The 18195-nt window shown below is 45.8% G+C and overlaps 1 protein-coding gene across 5 annotated transcripts; it reads left to right on the top strand.

Moving 5' to 3' along the window:
• The first annotated feature begins 747 nt into the window (after positions 1 to 747).
• On the top strand, positions 748 to 18005 carry LOC130158254 (tRNA methyltransferase 10 homolog A-like). 5 transcript variants are annotated; one of them, XM_056358861.1, is made up of 8 exons: positions 748 to 884; positions 2238 to 2539; positions 3559 to 3721; positions 5623 to 5694; positions 6215 to 6289; positions 7290 to 7439; positions 8662 to 8767; positions 15929 to 18002. In XM_056358861.1, exons 2-8 carry the CDS (start codon positions 2265 to 2267, stop codon positions 16159 to 16161), a joined length of 1074 nt encoding a protein of 357 aa, XP_056214836.1. In that variant the 5' UTR covers positions 748 to 884; positions 2238 to 2264; the 3' UTR covers positions 16162 to 18002. The 5 variants fall into 5 exon arrangements, with proteins under 5 accessions (XP_056214836.1, XP_056214847.1, XP_056214859.1 ...); XM_056358872.1 differs by having other exon boundaries at positions 812 to 933; XM_056358855.1 differs by having other exon boundaries at positions 822 to 1131.
• Positions 18006 to 18195: the final 190 nt, after the last annotated feature.

The following is an 18195-nucleotide window of genomic DNA, read 5'->3' as shown; positions in this document are numbered from 1 at the left end:
ACCAGCCGCTACCTCAAGAGTAATGGTGCTCCAGGTACGACCTGGAGAGTGGGCAGGTGGGGGGAAGCCCACTCCCTGAGCGGTGCCAATCAGGAGAAAAGTGTCGCTTGTCCGTGTGTCTTCAGAAGAGGCTTGTGGTTTTCAATGAGAGCCGCGGCATTTAATGAAGGATTGGAACCCTCCTTTCTTAGCCAGGCTCAAAGGGATTTCTTAACAAGCCGCTGTTTTCCTGGTGGAATACCAGTCCAACTGGGTTTCACATGGCAAAGCAGCAGTGCTGCAAAGTAGCTGGTGGAGGATTTTCAGCACCTTGATTCTGTTCACATACTAAGCCGAAAGTAGTTACAGCATGAAGGCATACCGTGGTAGGAATCCATGTACTGTAGCCCTGGTGTCTTTACCTTTTTTTGCTGATCCGTGTCGCTGAGGTCAGAACTCCCCCACACCGAGGCTGATCTTCAAACGCATTTGTTATGCTTGTTGCTTTTTAAAATATATATAATATACGGGGTTTTTTTGGTGTTTTTTTTTTTTTTTTTTTTTTTTAGTTCGGCTGCAAACTGTTCCAGGTGAAACCAGAGCCGGCTCCGGGCAGAGCCATCAGCGTGGCTCCCCCCCCGCCGCGCCCGGCGGGACCGGAGCGAGCGCAACTCTCCCTCCCCGCCGCAGCCAACAGCCGCTCCTCGGGGCGGAGCGGGGAGCTCGCCTTGGACGCGCGTGCCGGAGCCCGCCCCCTCAGCGCCGCGTGACCGCCGCCCGTTGCTCGCCGGGACTTGCAGTCGTGGCCGGCGGGGAGGTGCGCGCGCGGGGTGGGGTTTCTGCGCCGCCTCCTCGCCTCCGCGGGCCCCCCCCGCCCGCGGCCCTGCGCGTGGGGCGGCTGGCGGGTACGTTGCTGCCCGGGCTCTCCCGCCGCGTCCGTTACCCCTTGAGGCGGTGAGGGGGAGCGGGGAGCTGGGGCTGGGGCTCGGCTTTGGCTTTCCTCAGATGGCAGGAGGAGGAAATGGCGGCCTCCCAAGGGCCTGGGGAGTGTGACCCCCCTGCCCACGCCCGACTGGAGCTGCCGCCTGTGGGGGGATCGCGGCCCTCGCGGGCTCCTGTGGGCGGGGGAGGTTGGTCCTGTGGAGTTATGAGGTACTTTGGCGCGTGAGCAGAAATAATGGGTGTGTTTCTACGTATATAATGTGTGTATACAGAGATACGCGTATATATAGTTGTATGTGTGTATACGTATCTATATATATGTAAACAGATGTATGTATAGAACGCAGTATCTACGGGGCGTGCGTGCTGTGGTGGTGGCAGACTCATGCCATGCGAGGCCATGGTGTTTGGCACCCACAGTCGTCTCTACTCCCTCGACCTTCTGTCTTAACACCGCCGTACTGGGACATCGGGGTGTGTTAACCAAACCTTACGGTTTTCTGCTGCTCTGAGTTTTCTGGCTCTTCTGTTACTGAAGAAGCCAGGGCATTGTTTCTGCATGTTGGCTCTGTAGATGCAGTGTTCTCCAGTGAAGTAGTTATCTTTGGAAAAACTGTGCCACCATTGAGTATAGGGGCACATTAGTATGAAAAAACAACACTTGCCATTGGAAAGGTACATTGGAAAGGCATAATTGTATTTGATTCGAACGGAGAGTGTTTTGCTGAGTAACAGTTTAGGTTGTTCATTCCCTTATTTCCTGTGTTTTGCCCCCTGACAGATGGCCAATGTTTCTGGTTCTCAGAAGAAATAAAAATTAGTTTTTGGAGGGGTACAGCTAGTTCACACACACACAACCCCCCTCCTCCCCCCCACCTCCCCCCTGGGCTTTAGTCTCTTCAAAATTATATTTCTCTAACATGCTGCCATAGTTATATTGAAAGATACCTCTGATTTTTTCTGTTTGAAAATAGTTTCTGTACACGCAATAGTGCTGCTTATGCTTTTTGTTTGACATTTAAGCCAGTACGCTTCCTGACTTTTAGGCAGTTGTGTTTTCACAAGATTTTTAATTGCAAACTCTGGAATAGCTGTGGATGTAGCAGGCAGAGTTTTAGACATGAACTGAACACAGGTTATTATCTCTGCAGTATTTTATGTGTTACTGTTTGCAGAGACACTAACCTAGCTTTAGACAAAAAAAGGCTGTCTCTTATTCATTATTGTTTCTTTATTCAGGTTTATGGTAGGTGCAGAGTGATACTTACTCTATGCGAGCTTGTTAATAACACTCGTACTATTGTTTTGTCTTACAGAATTGGTGAGGGAAAAGTTTGCTTTTCATGACATATTTATCACGTGTTAAGAAACAAGTTGGTGAACCTGGCCAAAAGCTCATGTCATCAGAAATGCCAACAGGAAGGCCAGAGGTGCCAATGGAAAATGCCATGTCCCCTGACGGTCCTGATGTGGAAGGAGAGGTGAAGTCAAGTGACAGTCCAGTAGGGAAACAGGAGGCAGGCTCAGACAAGGAAGAATGCCTTGAGCCCGTGTCCAAGAGGCAAAGGAAGAAGCTTCTGAAGCAGAAACAGTGGGAAGAACAGAAAGATCTACGGAGGTACGGTTTGCAAAATAGCTTTCCAAGGACATTTTTAGTGTTTAGTGCCAATAGTAACCATGTGTCAGCAGAATTTCTGTGTAGGTTGCTTTAGCAAGTCAAGGCAGTTGAACCAGTTTTCTCCCGTGCCAGGTTTAAAGCAGGCTACTCCACCTGCATATGAAGAAGGTATAAAGGTAAGCATCCCCTCTTCATACTGGAAGTGTTTCTCAGCTTGCCGAGGCTATCAGGAGAGGTTCAAACTTGCGTGGTTTTGGTTTGTCAGAAGGGAGAAATAGCATGTGGCCTTGTGCCTTTCTGAATGGGCTGTGCCCTCTTTCCATGGCGCTGGTACTTGGTGAATCTTACAAAGACTGTGAATAAAAAAATTTCTTTTGACACATGAAATGCTGTGCTACAAGTTATGTTGGTTTATGATTTGTTAACATAGTTTTGGAAGATGATGAGCTTCTGTTTTTTTCTGTTGAGAGAGTGCGTTATGTATCTGCAAGTGGGCTGGTCGTAGTTTATCCTTGATGTGCTGAATGTGAAGTGACTTCCTGAGGCAGTGGTTGTTAAAGTAGCTGTCTCCAGAATGTGATCTCCCGACTAACTGCCTGCTCGCACTGGGGGAGCAGGAGGAAGAAACAATTGCTTCGGAAGCCTTTTGAAAAACTGTTCAGTGGAACAGGAGGTAAATTGCCTCCCACATTCTGACCCTGATACTGCAATTTTGACAATCTTTTTGATTGTTTCTATTCTGAGACCTGACTCAGAGCATCCTTAAATCCATGACTTCCACTATTGAGTTCATTAAATTTGTGTTAGATGCCTGTCTTTGGAGGTACATAGAGAACCTCAGAAAGATGGAGTGTGTGTTTCATGCTGGTATCAGCTTAGCACAAATGCAAGCAACAGGATAAGTTTAAACTACCACAGTCAGGGGACAGCCACCTTGATATGAAAGTATGCATTTATGTGCACAACACATACCTCAGCAGGTTTGGCACTGTTTTTTGAAGATTTGTTTGTTTATTTAGGCAGAAACGAAAAGAAAAACGCCAGAAGAGAAAACTAGAACGTCAGTCAAAATTGGACTCCAATAATGAAGGGAATGTCAGAAAGCGTATGCGAAGGGAAGTTGTTCCTAGTACACTTCGCCTCATTGTGGACTGTAGCTTTGACGATCTGATGGTGCTGAAGGTAAAAGGAACTTACCCATCACATATACATGTTGAAAGAACCTCTGGTGACAGTATTGGTGCAATGTCAGAGCACAGAAACTGGAGAGCAACTTGCAGAGGACAGTTAGTATGTTTCAGATTGTGATGACTCCCAGACCTGCTTGTGTCAGTAGCTGAATTTTTTAGGGTTTGGAATGTTACCTTTATTTAAGCTTGCCAAAGATTCTGTTTGCATTCATGGAGATGCAGTAAGTTGATTTGATTCCAAAACCAGGAATATGGAAACAGTTTGTGCCGTGTGTTCACCATGAAGTTAGATGCAATTCTGCCTCAAAATAGTTTTGCTAGAGGGGCTGCAAATGCCACATCCAGTTACTTTCTCTTTCAAAGTAGATGTGAGGTTCCCAGCCGTGTTAGTAAGTATCTGTGGAAATGAGAATTTTGAGCGTCATGATGATACTGAGCTTTTCTTCTCAGTCACATGAGAAGCAGTTGGGACAGGAGGACGCTATTCTGCTCATACCTAAAATTTTAGAGTGGATGAAAGGATGGGTGAGATGATCACAGGGTAGGTAAATATCAGAAAGTTCAGCATGATATATTCAGCCACCGAACAAGGCACTTGGTGTGGTGTTTTCAGATCAAAAAGCTTTAACTCTACTAGGAAAGTATGTTAATCTGCAGCCTCCTCTAGGAGTGCAGCCTTTGGTTTCTGAGGCAGACCTCTCCCCTCCCTGTTATCCTGAGCCCTGCTGCTGCCAGGGACTTTGCTGTTCTGCAGGACTGCTTGAATTCAAGCTTTTGCAAAGCCAGTCTGGCTACTTGTTGAGTGTAATGCCGGGCTTGTATAGCACTAGCGGAGGCTTTTGCTGCCTCACTGCAGAATTTTTGGGAAGCTCCAGATGGCATTTTGGAACTTGGTTCCCTGAGGAACCCTTCAGCAGCGCTCCAGAAGAGACCAGAGAACCCCCTTGATAGTTTTGGAGGTGCTGACTGGGCGTTTCTTGCTGAGCTTTGTCCTTCGTGAAACACATTTCCCTCCTTGGTCAGGCAGGCAGAGCCCCTGTTAAATGTGATCTAAAAACTGGCACTTGTGCACATGTTTGGCAAGGCTGAAGCATTGTAAGCGAAGGTGGCTGTGGCCTTTGGCAGTGGGGTTAATTAAATGCTTTTCTAGTGTCTGTAAAAACTTGCATTACAATACTGTAATGATAAAGTCTAGTTTACAGAGATAACAAAACATTCTCAAAGTACTACATGAATCAAAGCAATATAATGATATTTCATTTTAAAGTGGGAATCAGTTATACTTACAAACTGCTATTTTGGGGGCACTGAGAATAAAACTGTGTAATATACCATACAAAAACCATAACTAGCTGAAAATTAAGTCTGTTGCCTTTTAAGTAGTACTGGTTACCTGTTTCCAATTTTTCAGGTCAAAATGCCAGAGCCGGCTACTAAATTATTTGTATTATTTGGGGCTTCTTCACGTTAATTAAGCAAACGCAGTTTTCTGAAATATGAACTGTTATGTTCTCAGGGTTTTCTCATGTATTTCATGGGTGTTGTCACAACGATAAATCTGCTTGATTCCTCAGATAATTTTGAGTATGTTATTACATATGATTAAATTCCAGTGATTTTTTTTGTTTTGTTTATTTCCTAGCATCATGCAAATCAAGCACACATGTAGAGGTGTCTCTAAACACACTTTTGTGGAAGATGTGTTTCCTTGTCAGCGTAATCCCTTCACAATGGCTGTTTTTTTCTCAGGGTTTGATGTCCACACTATCAGTATTGCTTTTGCCAGTTAAAAGCTTCCTTTTTCCTCTCTTTAGCTTCTGACTGGCTCATGGTAAAGCATTTTGTGGTGCTCTGTCTGAAGGACTATGTAAAAACAAATTGTGTTGTATACAGGATGTTAAGAAGCTTCACAAGCAAATTCAGAGATGTTATGCAGAAAATCGCAAAGCATTCCATCCTGTGCAGGTATGTTTAAACAATCTGAGCACTGACTGTATTGCCATGTATCAAGCATATGAGAAAGGTAGCTGTGGCTTAAGTGGTGAGAACTGTAGTAGAAAAAAAATCTGCCTCTTTTAGTGAGAGAATTATTTCTATTGTAGTAGGTTAATTTTCAAGCCACATGTTACAAAATTCTCCATATATATGAAAAAAAGTGAGTGCATGCAGATGAAGAGTGCCAAATACTGGCATGCCACTAAGATACTGTGATGCCCAGTATTATCTTCAACAGATGGAAAAAAAAAAAAGTGACTGTAAGTGCATATTTGTCTTTTAAATATGTATGAATATGGTCTTAGTACCACTTCATCTAAAGAATTATTGGTTTTAATACTAGCAGCTAGAACTAGCAAATACCAGCAAAAAAAACCCCAAAACTAAACCCAGCAAATAGTTAAGGGTAGAAAGTGTGTTGTACAGAGAGGAAACAGACTGACGTGTTAACATTTCAGTATTTTGTACCTCTTGTTTGTTCTTTTCGAAGTTTTATTTGACCAGCCACGGGGGACAGTTGAAGTGCAACATGAATGAAAATGACAAAGGATGGGTGAACTGGAAGGTGAATAATTGACTATTTCTGTAAAAAGAGAAAAAGTCGTCCTGATTATAGTTGCTAACTAGGTTGTTCGTTGTGAGGGACCTGTGCTTTTTCCATGTGGGTTTTTCTATGACGTCAGAGCAGTAGCATGTTAGAAATGGTGTGGGTCTTTGTGTTTTTAACTACTTTAACTTAAATAAGCCAAAGACTGCTTGTGTTGAATCTAGATTTGATTTTTGCTTGAAAAACTCTGCACACATCTATTTTTACCGGTGTTATTAAACAGTTTCTGTTCTCTGATAGACCAAGCAAGACTGCTTGATTTCGGCAGTTCTGACAGTCATCTGTCTTAACAATGGGGTTTTTTTTCTTGGCAAAAAATAAGGCTCTGAAGTCATGATGTGATTCTCTTGTGTGCACCTTCACTTCAGTCATGTTGCCTCTCAACACTAAAGTGGTCTTTAGAGAAGTGGATTGTCTTATGGTCAAACTCATGTTGGCTTTCTTTGCGACTTCCTGTTAAACCAGTATTCCAGCAACTTCAGATGAAGAGCACTCTGTGTAAAGAAGAAGTTTTACTTTTAGCATGTCTTCTGCGATAGCTGCTTTGCAGAAGCATAGCATAAACCTCTCTGATCAATGAAGTAATGTTAATTAAGCATTTACTTCTGGTTTGACTTTTTTTTAGGAAGGTGGACTTGAAAATTACTTGGATCCCTAGGAGAAATATGTTAACATTTGAAAGGAATCACAAGAACTTAAGGATTCGTAAAGTTCTTTTGGGGTTTCAGAAAATTTTCTGGTGATTTTTACAAGTCAGTGCTGTAGGACCTGTGAGTTACTTATGCAGAAATCGATCTGCACTGTGCTATGGCTATGCACTTAAACATGAATGAGGGGTGTGGAATGACTACATACTATTGGATTTATTTTTGCTGGTTCCATCTCGGGTCTGTAAATCTTGCCCAGCAATTAATCAGAAATAATTGAATGTAACTTCTTTCAACTACCTTTTTTTCAGGATATCCAAATTAGAACAGAGCACTACAGTGAGCTAATAAAGAAAGAAGACCTAGTATATCTTACCTCAGATTCCCCAGATGTTCTCAGTGAGCTCGATGAGAAGAAAGCCTATGTGATTGGAGGACTGGTGGATCACAATCACCACAAGGTAAACTGTGGGGTCCGTTTCCTTACAGAGCCTTTTTTTTTTTTTTTTTTCCCTTGCACCTTATTTGACATTAATGCTGTTCCTGTGTGAGCTAACAAAAATAAATAACAAGAAAAGTTATTCAAAAAAGACTTAATTCAAAAAAGTTTTGAAGAAATGGGGAAAAAGACTTGGTAGTTCTGGTAGCTATAAAGTAAAACTTGCTAGCAATAGGTTGTGTTCCAAAGTGCAGCCATGCTGAGCTTTTTAGGTAGGATTTTATTTTTTAATTTTAAATCTAGGAATGGAATTAATAACACTGCTCAGCTTACTGAGGGTTCTACTTTCAGACAAAAGGGTTTGGTTTCTGTTCATGTACTTGTGTGTCTGTGCATGTGCGTGCGCTTGTATGTGCATGTGCCCAAATACAGATGAAGAACAGCGCTTGAATCCTGGATGTCTCAGTTTAATGCATTTGCTTGTCAGGAGAACTTGGCTAAGTAACAGACATACCTTTGGCATCTGGTTCCATACCTGTATGTGGGATCATGCTGTGTGGACCTGGAATGTCACAAAGACTGCAGCCAGGAAATTAAAGCACTGTTACTGCTTTTTCTTCGAAGATACTTTTATGTAGTTTCTGGTGACATGTTTAATATTGCAATGTGATGCTGATATTTTCAATGATCCCCCAAAAAGGGATGGGTCCTAAACCTTACGAAGTGGTACCTCAGCAACTAGTCCACAGCTGAAAGTTAGGAGAGAGCTAAAGCAGATCCTTGATATAGTCATTATGGTATAAAGTGTTTGCACAGTGTTAAGAGGTCTTTTTTTCCCATCTTGGACACGGGAGTTGCCAGGTTTAAAAAAGAAAACAACATTTCTTTTTCCTTTACTCTTCCTCTGGAAAAATACCTGGTTACTGCGATCTGAGTAACTTTGTAAGATCACCTTTAAAGCAGGCTGTGGCTGACACTTTCTAGAACTGTGGCTGCATGCACCAGTTTTGTTTATGATCCTTTTGACAGTACTCACAATGTGTCATATATTCAAAGTATCAAGTTTTACAGAGGTAGCCCTTGAAGCAGGTACTGTGTAATCAGGGTAAGTTTCTCTTTTGTAATTATCTCCTAAAGGAAGATTGTGGCCAAAACTCGTGCCAGAAAATGTAATTGTAGGAAACTGTATGGGCTGCTCTGAAACGGTGACTCTCATTCCAGTTGTTTTGGTGTCTTTCCCACAGGGAATTACTTACAGAAAAGCTGTAGAGCAGGGAATTGGTCACGCGCAGCTCCCGCTTGGGAATTTTGTCAAGATGAACAGTCGGAAAGTGTTAGCTGTCAATCATGGTAAGTTTTAAATCACAAAATTATGACTTTATTCTAGAATATACTTGTGATATTCAGCATTTGAACCTTCAACATGTGCACTGTGCTGTAGATGCCTACCTCTTACTTGGTGATGTTGATAGGACTTGAATCTAGTTGCCTTTGGGATACAGTAATTGACCTGGCCTTTAACTGTTTTAGACACAATTAAATGTAAAGGATGGTGTCTTAGCCCCTTAAAAGTGCACCTCCTGTTGTGTTGACACGTCCCATGAGTAATTTTGAGAGTCATACCATCCTGGCCTTGTTTCCAGGCTTAATGTATAAGTGAGTAAAATGCTGAAACTTCCCATGTATTTTATCCCAGGGAAGGATAAACATTTGTAATGCTTTCACCTCTTTGGACAGTTTTGTTCAGCAGTAACTCCTTAGGTACCTGTAGGCTCGCCTCATTTGTTATCAGCAGTACTCCACCGACTGAGTTTTCATAGCTGTATCTGCACCTGCTTTCTTGGTTCTGATTGAAGTATACGATTGCTCACCCGAGTCTTGAATCCTACTCCGTTTAAACTTTCAGTTCTACTATTAGATTACCTTTCCCTGTCATTAAACAAAAGTGTAGGCAAAATAGAGCCTACTCAGACCTTTGTGGAAGTTTTTGGCATGGTGTCCAAGCCTGTTTTGCCCCACCTCACATTCTTTTATCTTACCTTAGTTTATTTTAAGTTTATTCGATTCTGTAACACATTGCTTGTTGATAACTTTATTTTCTTAAAGTGCCGTTGGTTGATGAGGTACGTATTTGCATGCTAGTAAAGATTATTTACATGTGGAGGAGAATATAGTATTATCATCGGAATCCATGTCTTTGTTAAGATTTTACATTTCTAAAACTTGATCTTTAGCCGTAGCTTTATGTAGGCAATAATAGGACTTTATGGGTTACTAATCCAAAGTTATCCCAGCTATAGCTTTGTGCTGGAGTTTTCCTGCAATAATCTTATACTGACCTCTAGTGTCAATATTTCTGAAGGCTTTCTTCTACATGTTTAAGGGCTGGATATACTGGGTCGCTTAATTGATGCTTTCATTTATCTGCTTTATGGTCTTGTGCATTTTTCTGGTGCCAGGTATTTAAATAGGCATTTGATTTCACTGCACTTTATTTGGCGAGCTTTCATTTTGCGTGAGCTTGTCTTCCCTTGCCCTTCTCAAACATTTTCAGATCACGGCTGAAAGGCTCTTAACGCGGAGACACTTCGTAAGGCAAGGATTATACTAGAGCAGTGTTTTGCTTAAGGTTTCTGGGCAGGAAAGAATCACAACCCCCCCACCACCAAAAGCAGAGGTGCCTTTACTAGCTGTCCCAAAGGCTGTTGTATATTGTAACCCTGATAGCTTACAAGCTGAGCCTAAAAGACAGCTTTCAGGGCAGTAAGGCATGAGTAAGGTGGAGAGAATCAAGCTGCCTCTCCAGTCTCCTGTTCTAAATTTTGTGTAGGTGAGGAGAAGGACATTTGCACCGAGGTTTTTGTGTTTTGCTGTGAGTACATCCACCGTGCTGCTTAGTGTAACTGCACCATTGCTCGCCCTTTCTCTTTTGATTTGGTAACTCTGGCCTCGGTGCAGCAGTGGAAGCAAGCCGAGGACGGTACGGGGCTCAGCAGAGGAGACTGCAGGGCCTGCCCTGTCCCTGGGGAGCTTCTTGTGACAGGTGAATTTGGGAAGTCCTGTAGAAGGAGAAAGTCCCTCCGAGCGGCCTTGTCAGGCTTTGAAGCGCCTTAATGAAACCGGCCGTCTGGTGGTGGGAGACTGGCGGTGTCAGTAACAGGGCAACTTGCTTGTTGCTTTTTGCTTATTTACTTAGCATCCTCCTCTCTTGGGATTGACTCTCCATGCATTTCCACGGGCAGTTCGGTGCCTGCATTGCCATGTTAAAAAGGCATGAGGGAGACGGGTATGTGTGAAATACTTGATGCCAGGAAACTGACACGGTGTAAGAGGAGACTTTTCTTTTTTCCTTGACTCGACCTGGAACTATCAAGCTTGGATGATCTGAGATCCATGTAAAACACTGTGTTGCAAAGCACAGCTGCAGGTGTAGCTGGGAGAGTGTGTTTCCTTCTGTTCAGGTTTGTATGCCAAGGCTAATGCTTTGTAACGTACGCTACAAGACGGTGTTGCTTCATTCCAGCCTGCAGTGGAGGCTGCCGGCTGTTCCCACTGCCGCCTTGTGTCCTTGCACAAGACTGTTGCTGCTATCGCAGCCCATCCAAGGAGCCTCTGTTCTCCTGTGGAAGCCACTGTGTTTCCATCAGTTCCGTTTTCACTATGCAGATAAAGGAAGTTCCAAGGCAAGGGAGAGGAAACGTGCTCTTTACACTCCTCTTGTCTCTTCAGCCGGCATTTTTGCCACAGGTGCTTTCTGCAGTAACAGCGATAGTGATACAGTCCTTGGAAAGCTCATGCCTTCACAGTACATTGCAGGTGAATAGCCTGCTTAGTGAAATGGCCAGCTCTTCAGTATCAGCGTCCCAGGGAGCAGCTGGCTGTCCCGTCAGCCTGGGTGCAGGAAGCCTCTAGTAAATGTGACAGTTTTCTGTAACTTGGCTCTCGGCGAGTATGAGATCCATGCTGCTCCCCCGTTTCTGAATGCCTGCCTAATTCTCTGTCAGGCTTTTTTCCCCTCCAGGGCTCCTTTGAACCTTTCTCGTATGCTGTCGCTCGGCACTGAGGCTGCTTGTGCTGCGGGCGTTCTTTGAAGTCAGCATTCTCCGGTGGTGTCAGCACTATTCCTGTAGCCCCCAGCCAGACGAGCCACCCCTCTGTCCCACATTTGTCATCCAGGTCTGGCTTACTCGCCAGCCAGAGGGCCTCCTGCAGCCTTGCCTGCTGCTGCCGAGCCACAATCTGTGTTGAGTGGGTTTTTGGATAGCCTGGGGTTGTTCTAGGCAAGAATCTGCCAGTGAGGTTTGTATGTAATGCTGTCTGGGGTTATTGTCACTTAGGGAAAGTTTTAGGAGCTGAAACAGGAGGAGGAGGAGGAGGAGGAGGAGATGGCTGCTAGAGTCAGCATCCTAGAAACGGCAAGAAGGGGTCATGGAGTTGGAGACTAATAAGGATTTTTGCCACAAGTGCAGGTGGAAAAGTAAGAGGAAGACAATGACGGCAGGTTTCAGGAAGACTTTGGGCTGCGCTTATGTTAGGGAGGGGACCAAGTCCTTGTCAAGGTGCATCCACAGCAATATTCCTGTCAAACGAATGTGGGAAAGCATTAGTGCCTGTATAAAGGGCAGTGGTGAGAGCTGCAGTAGTGGGGGGCCGTTCCTCTCTGTCCCCGAGGGCAATTAATTCAAAGTGGAGCCGCTGCAGGAAAGCGCTGCGGTAGTAACTGGGGGCTCACAGTGTGCTTGGCTTTAGGCTGCGGCTGTAGCAGACTTGCCGTGTGCGCTTCTGCTTGTGCTTCACCAGATTTAGCCTGAAGATGCTGCAAGCGAATGCATGAGAAGCTCTGTAAGGATGGATGTGGGAGGTGGTGCTATCAGCAGTTCTTTTACCTCCTTGTTGAAGAGCTGGTGGTCTTTCTTGATGTTGCAGTGTTTGAGATCATCCTGGCGTACCTGGAGAAGAAAGACTGGAAGGACGCCTTCTTCAGTGTCTTGCCACAGCGGAAAGGGGCTGTTGCATTGGGAGAGGCCGATGATTCGTCCAAGCGTGCTCTGTCTGGAAAAAAAGATGGAGACGATGACTCGGACAGCGACTAGGCTTCACAATGAGACGATGGGAAAGATGGGACACGTAGTCCGTGGGATGAAGTTTGGACGTGAAGTGGTTCTGCTCCAAAGACCATCTGCTGCCCTTGTGACACCGGATTGTCCCAATGCTCGATAGTTCCGTAGCTGGCCCAGAGCTGTTCCTGGACATGAAGGGCAAAGATAAATGTGGTTTTTTACCCTGAAGCTTCCGTATTAATAGCTTATTTTTGTAAAAAATAAAGTAATGGCAAATGTAGAATTTATTTTGTTTCCCAAGGAAGCGATTGCATTCCTTTTTTTTTTTTTTTTTTAATTCGTTTAAATGTGATTTTTTCTACATACCAAGTTGGGCACGTTACCCAAGAGCATTAGTAGATGCTATTTGAATGGATGCCGCCTTCTCTGTTTCTGCCCTAAGTTTTCTTGAAAGCGGTGAATGGTGACCTCACAACCTGTTCCGCTAGTGCCGTTGCCAAGTGTGCATGAACACTTGGCACAAACAAGCAGAAATTCTAATTTTCCTGAGCTCCTCAACAGACAATCACCAGCAACCAAACTGCCTTCATCAGCTGAGCCACGCTGACTTGTATACCATGCGCAGATAGCTGGGGTCGGTAGATGAGCTACGAGCGTGGGGTTACGCCAATGCTTTAGACTTCAGCTTGAGCAGGATGGACGTCTGCGCAAGCGCGAATCACGTGCCTTGGTTGGCACATGGTGCGCATGGAGTTGAGGCGTCACGATCGCTTTTGGTTACTTCTCGGTCCTCCTAGCAAAATTGATCACGGAGCCTCAGAACAGTACCAGGAGACAGGAGCTCTCTCTTTCAAGTCACTTACTGAGTTTCGGTAGGTCTGATTTATGACATGATCCTGCGTGCATTGTTTTCTCTGTCAAAATATTTTTCCTTTACAAAAAGAGGCATAGTCTCAGTTTTGGCTGGATGTTCTGGTTCCACTCATTTCTAACTGACTGAAGTGCTCTTGCAAAGGACGGAAACGGAGACCGTGGAAGCGTGGCTTCGCTTCAGGCTTGTGAGCCTGCCCCATCCCTTTCTCCTGTAGGGACTAGCCAGGTAACTGCAGCTTCTGAGCAAGTACAGCTTCCGCGCGGGTCAGCTGAAGAGCGTAAGAAGACGTCATCGTAACTGTTGTTCTGAGCTGAGCTGGAATCAGGGGGCTGACCCAGGCATGGCTTGGCTTGTATCCATTTTCTTTCCTCCCTCTGTTGTTACTGCTTTCAAACGGAGAGTAGAAGTGGGATCCCCACAGGCCTGTAAAGGGTTGGCAACCAACAGGTTGTGGCTTTCTACAGTCGGTGCGTTTCTGTCTGTTCTTTTTGAACAGCCGTAGAAAAGCCTGTTCTGTTAGAAGGGTGGCTAGTGGCTCAAGTAATGTGGGCTTTTTTGTTAGGCTTTACAGAAATGTGATTGCTTTTGTTCCCGAAACGAGATCAGCTTTTTCATGAGAGCATTGCTGCTCTTATTTCTGTAACAAGAAGTGCAGCGTGAGTATGCCCACCGTCTATTACACTGATTCTCTGATGTAAACGTGCCAAGCCATGCAATTACAAGGAGCTACATCGTTACAGCTGAGGTTCTGCGCGTTAATGCACATAGCACCTATTAAACCTGATCTAAGGCTCTTCAGCCTCTCTAAGGTTTCCTTAAGATGGTTTCGTACACGTGCCTCATCTCCTCAGGCTTGAGAGTGCACGAGCAGGTGGCACAGACAAACTGGGGACTTTGGAGACTTTCTGAGTGGGTCCGAAAGCCTCTTACGGCATTACGCAGCCTGTCCTGCATCGTTGCCAGTGAAATGAGGCCAACGCACCCGCGCCGTGCGCATGCACGTATTTTCAGATCAAGCTGTTGCAAATCTGAAGCTTACCTGCCTGTGGAGAAAGAGAAGGAAAAGGTGGTCTGCGGTATGTTGCTCTTGGCACTGGGAGCCTTCCAGCTCGGCAGCATCACAGCAGCTTGGGGACCGGCTGTGCGGCCTCTTTGTACACATTGCTTGTCTCAGTCGCCCGCTCTTCCTGTCCTCTCGCTGGCGCCTTAGCCAGGAGTTGGGGCATTGCTGCTGTTTCCCTTTGCTCTCTCTTTGTGCTAAGCTCGTCAGGTGATACTAGGCTGAAGTTCATGCCTGTGGTCATGCGTCGTCTCTCCCGGATGCTGTCCTCGGGGTGTGTTAACTGGCGAGATAGAACAGCAAGCGAGAGTAGACTGGGGTTTCGATGGGCTCAGCCCTCTGGCTGCTGCTGCAGTTCTCAGCCTTTCAGCGTCCTACAGTTCTGCAGCCACCTAGAAGAGGCTGTTCTTGGCGGGCCTGGACTCACACCGATGTGCGCACTGACCCTTTTCTAAATGCTTCAGGTGCCTGGCTGTTCATCAGTGTATTCACCAGCTGTAGACACGATCCTAAGAGAGTAAAGGGGTGATTTGCTTTCAGGCAGCCGGTTGCGGCTATGTGAAGCGACGTGTTCAAGAAGCCCCAAAGGGCCCATTCTTGCACTGAGTCCAGTGTGAAGTCACTGTTGAAAACAGCCAAATTAGTTGCAGCACATGAAAATTGCCCCAGCGTCAGGTCAAATGCGAGACGCTGAAACCTTTGGCTTTGGACGTTTGTGAGAGGTTCTGAGAGAACAGCTTGTAAAAGCAAGCGTGCTTGTGCGATTTGTGACCCCTCCAGCGCTTGCCATGGTGCTGCAACTCCTCCTGAGAGAGCAGGGAGGCAGTCCTCCTGTCTCACCAGCGTCTTTTTGCAGCATGAAAGCGGAGGCTGGTAGGCTGGCCATGGACCGACACGCCTGGGAAAAAGCATGCTGAGCGGTCTTGGCCTTGTGCTATATTTTGCTTGGGTCCTGATATACGTGCCGCCACGTACTTCACATGCTGTGTCCTGTGTCTTTGTTTAATGCCCGAGTGTCTGTGGCTGCCTCTGTGAAGAAGGTCGCGGACTCGCCAGGTAGTACGTCCTACCTCTGCAGCAGTGGTCAGCTGGTTGAGAAGTCAGGGGGGCCAGCAATGCGTATTGGGGGACGTTTGAGTGATTCAGTATTTTTAATCTCATCTTACTTTGTTGCAGGGAACACCTGTTAGATATTTTTTCTTGTCTTCTCATGTAGAAGGAGAGTGGGTGTGGGCTGGGGAAGTCAGTTACCCTGGTGTGAATTGTAGAATCCAGGTGTGCGACATGACTGACTTTCTTGCGAGGACACTGTTAGTGCATTTCTTCTGGCTTCCTGTCGTTCTCAGACAGAATTGAAGTGTTCCTTTACTTAACTACAGCGAGTAAGTTACAGAGCTGGTAATAGTCAGTGTTATTCTAATGCATTTTATTCTACTTCTTGACTGCTTCATGACATTGTTTGGAACGGCTGCACAGGTAGCTGAGTTTAGCGCTCTGTGTTTGTTTTTGTTTTTCAGGAGGCTCTGAAAACTTGGCCATATTCAGTCATCACGATCCAGTGGATAACTCCTGCTTACTTCTGCGTTTGCTGTGCACTCCAAAGAGTTCACGTATTTCTCGAGTGGGCCAGCTCTGCAGTGATAAGATTACGTCTGGGGAGAAGGATAGAAAGGAGTACTTGCAGAAGAAGCTTAGTTTGCAAGCTGAGGACTTCACGGAGCATTTAGCAATAGTTGACATGGATGTGTGACTGTTGAAGTCAGGGTACTACCCGAACCTTCTCAGTAACAGCAGACACATCCTAAAGACTAGAGACTCCCAGCTTTTTGGGGTAGGGACAAGCAATAGTTCAGAAGCTGGGACATCTAATTTTATCAGAGGACACAGAAACGTCGCTGCCTCACAGAGCAGTCTTGAGAGTTACTCTGCCGCTGCTGCACCCTGACGTGATTGTAAGAATCTGCTTCAGCTTCTCGTGCTAGTGAATCCAGGCCTCTAATAAGGCAGGCAGGTGGGATCAAGGATAACGTAACACAAACAGCTTTAATGCTTATCTTGAGTCACACGTTGAACATAACCTTGTTCTTCTCTTTATTACTAGGATGGGTGAAGTGCCCTTGAGAGAGCTTTGTTGTCAGACGTCTAGCAAATACAGTCACGGGTGCTTTGGAAAGGGAAATGGGTGAGAAGGTGCAATTGATTGTAACTATCCTTGCAAACTATTGCCCTTCTGGCTCTTACCACGTTTGTTCCATGACCTGTCAGCTTCAAAGTTCATGGAGGGAATGCAACCGTGCTGTTGAAAGACTACATTAATGTGGTTGCTTTAGTTTTGGTTCTGTTCAGTAGTGATCCTGTGAGGCCTCTGCGATGTAATTAAGGTTTTCAGGCTCAGCTGCTGCAGCATGGTGCTGAGGGACAGCTGGTAGGAAACACTCAGGACAGAGATTTGAATGGGACTAAGACAGTCATGAGTACAGCCCAAAAGCATTTGGTCAAGTTCAAGTGTGGCCCGTTCAACAAGTCATTACCACAGCCCTGTCAGTGTGTGGTCACTTAACCCTGCTGTCTGGTTTCCAGCTGACTTTGTAGTGTTTACACCTAAGACACCAGGGAAGTTGCAAAGCACTGCCAGCTCCTGTCCTGCTAGAAGCTCCGTCCCCATTTACTGCAGACGGCAGACTCCTAGTCTTGTGCAGCTGTACAGAAATTACATATCTCGGAAAATGTTCCCCATTTACATGGCTTTGTGCGAATGAGTTTCTGCCTCTGTGGTCTGAGTTGGCAGGCAGACCTGAGTAATGCCCACTCTGTGTGACTGGCCTTTGGCCAGCCATTCATAAAAACTCTGTTTCCTGAATGTGCGGCCACACGTTCCTTCAGCCTTACCAGCCTGCTCCGCTGGGGGCTCTAGCACAGCTGGGCACGTGCAGCAGTGAGTGAGCAGCACGAGAAAGCCGAGCTGAGGTAGGCCACCGGGTCTTGGCATACTCCTCTCCTGCAGCGGGAGATGGGAATGGAGGTGGTAGTTGTGACTATAGCAGGCATGATTTGAAGGCAGGGGCCCTTGGAAAGAGAACACTGAGCTCTGCGCTGAGCTAAGCTCCTCTTTCTTTAACGCTGTGCTGCCAGGGTTTCTCTCCTTCCCCGCAAACGGCCAGATGCCTTGAGTGAGCTTGTCTGCACCGAATCATCTGAGTCTGGAAAACAGATGGGAGTAGGGTTGACTTGTCACCTTGCCTTGTTTTTGTGAGATTTAATTGGCAGAGGTATCTTTTAGATGGGTAAGCCCCAATTCTTCCGCTTTCACAGTCCACTCACAGGGCCTGAAAAAGGGCCAGATGCATTTCTGTCCTTGTTGGCTGTATTTCAACGGCTCGAGGTTTGCACGGTGCATTGGAAGGCTGGTTTTGGTCTCATCCTGTCTCGCCCGTGTCTCCCCCCTCCGCATTGGATGCTACAGTGTGTGCTGCTTCTCTGCCAGTCGTGAGAGCTGTGAAAGCAAATTCCAGCTTGCTGTGAGGCAGACGACTGCAGTCATTGTGCAGGCCACATGTGGCAAGTCCAGGGTCTTTCTTTTTCTTTTTTTTTTTTTTCTTTTCTTCCCCAGTGCCTAGGGCTTGGTGTGCATCTCTGCAGACAGGGTGTGCGTGCCCCTCTTCCTACCGCAGTATGTCTGTGACTGCAGAGCCAAGCCTACACACAAGAGCTCTTTGTGCAGGCCTGGCTGAGTCACGCAAACAGATGACCCTGATGCCAAAAGGCGTTGCCTCTGTCCCTCTTT

The sequence above is a fragment of the Falco biarmicus genome, chromosome 1, assembly GCF_023638135.1.
Source record: "Falco biarmicus isolate bFalBia1 chromosome 1, bFalBia1.pri, whole genome shotgun sequence".
Lineage (NCBI taxonomy): Eukaryota > Metazoa > Chordata > Aves > Falconiformes > Falconidae > Falco > Falco biarmicus.
The sequence above is the reverse complement of the archived record's forward strand: the minus strand, read 5'-3'. Positions and strand labels throughout refer to the sequence as shown.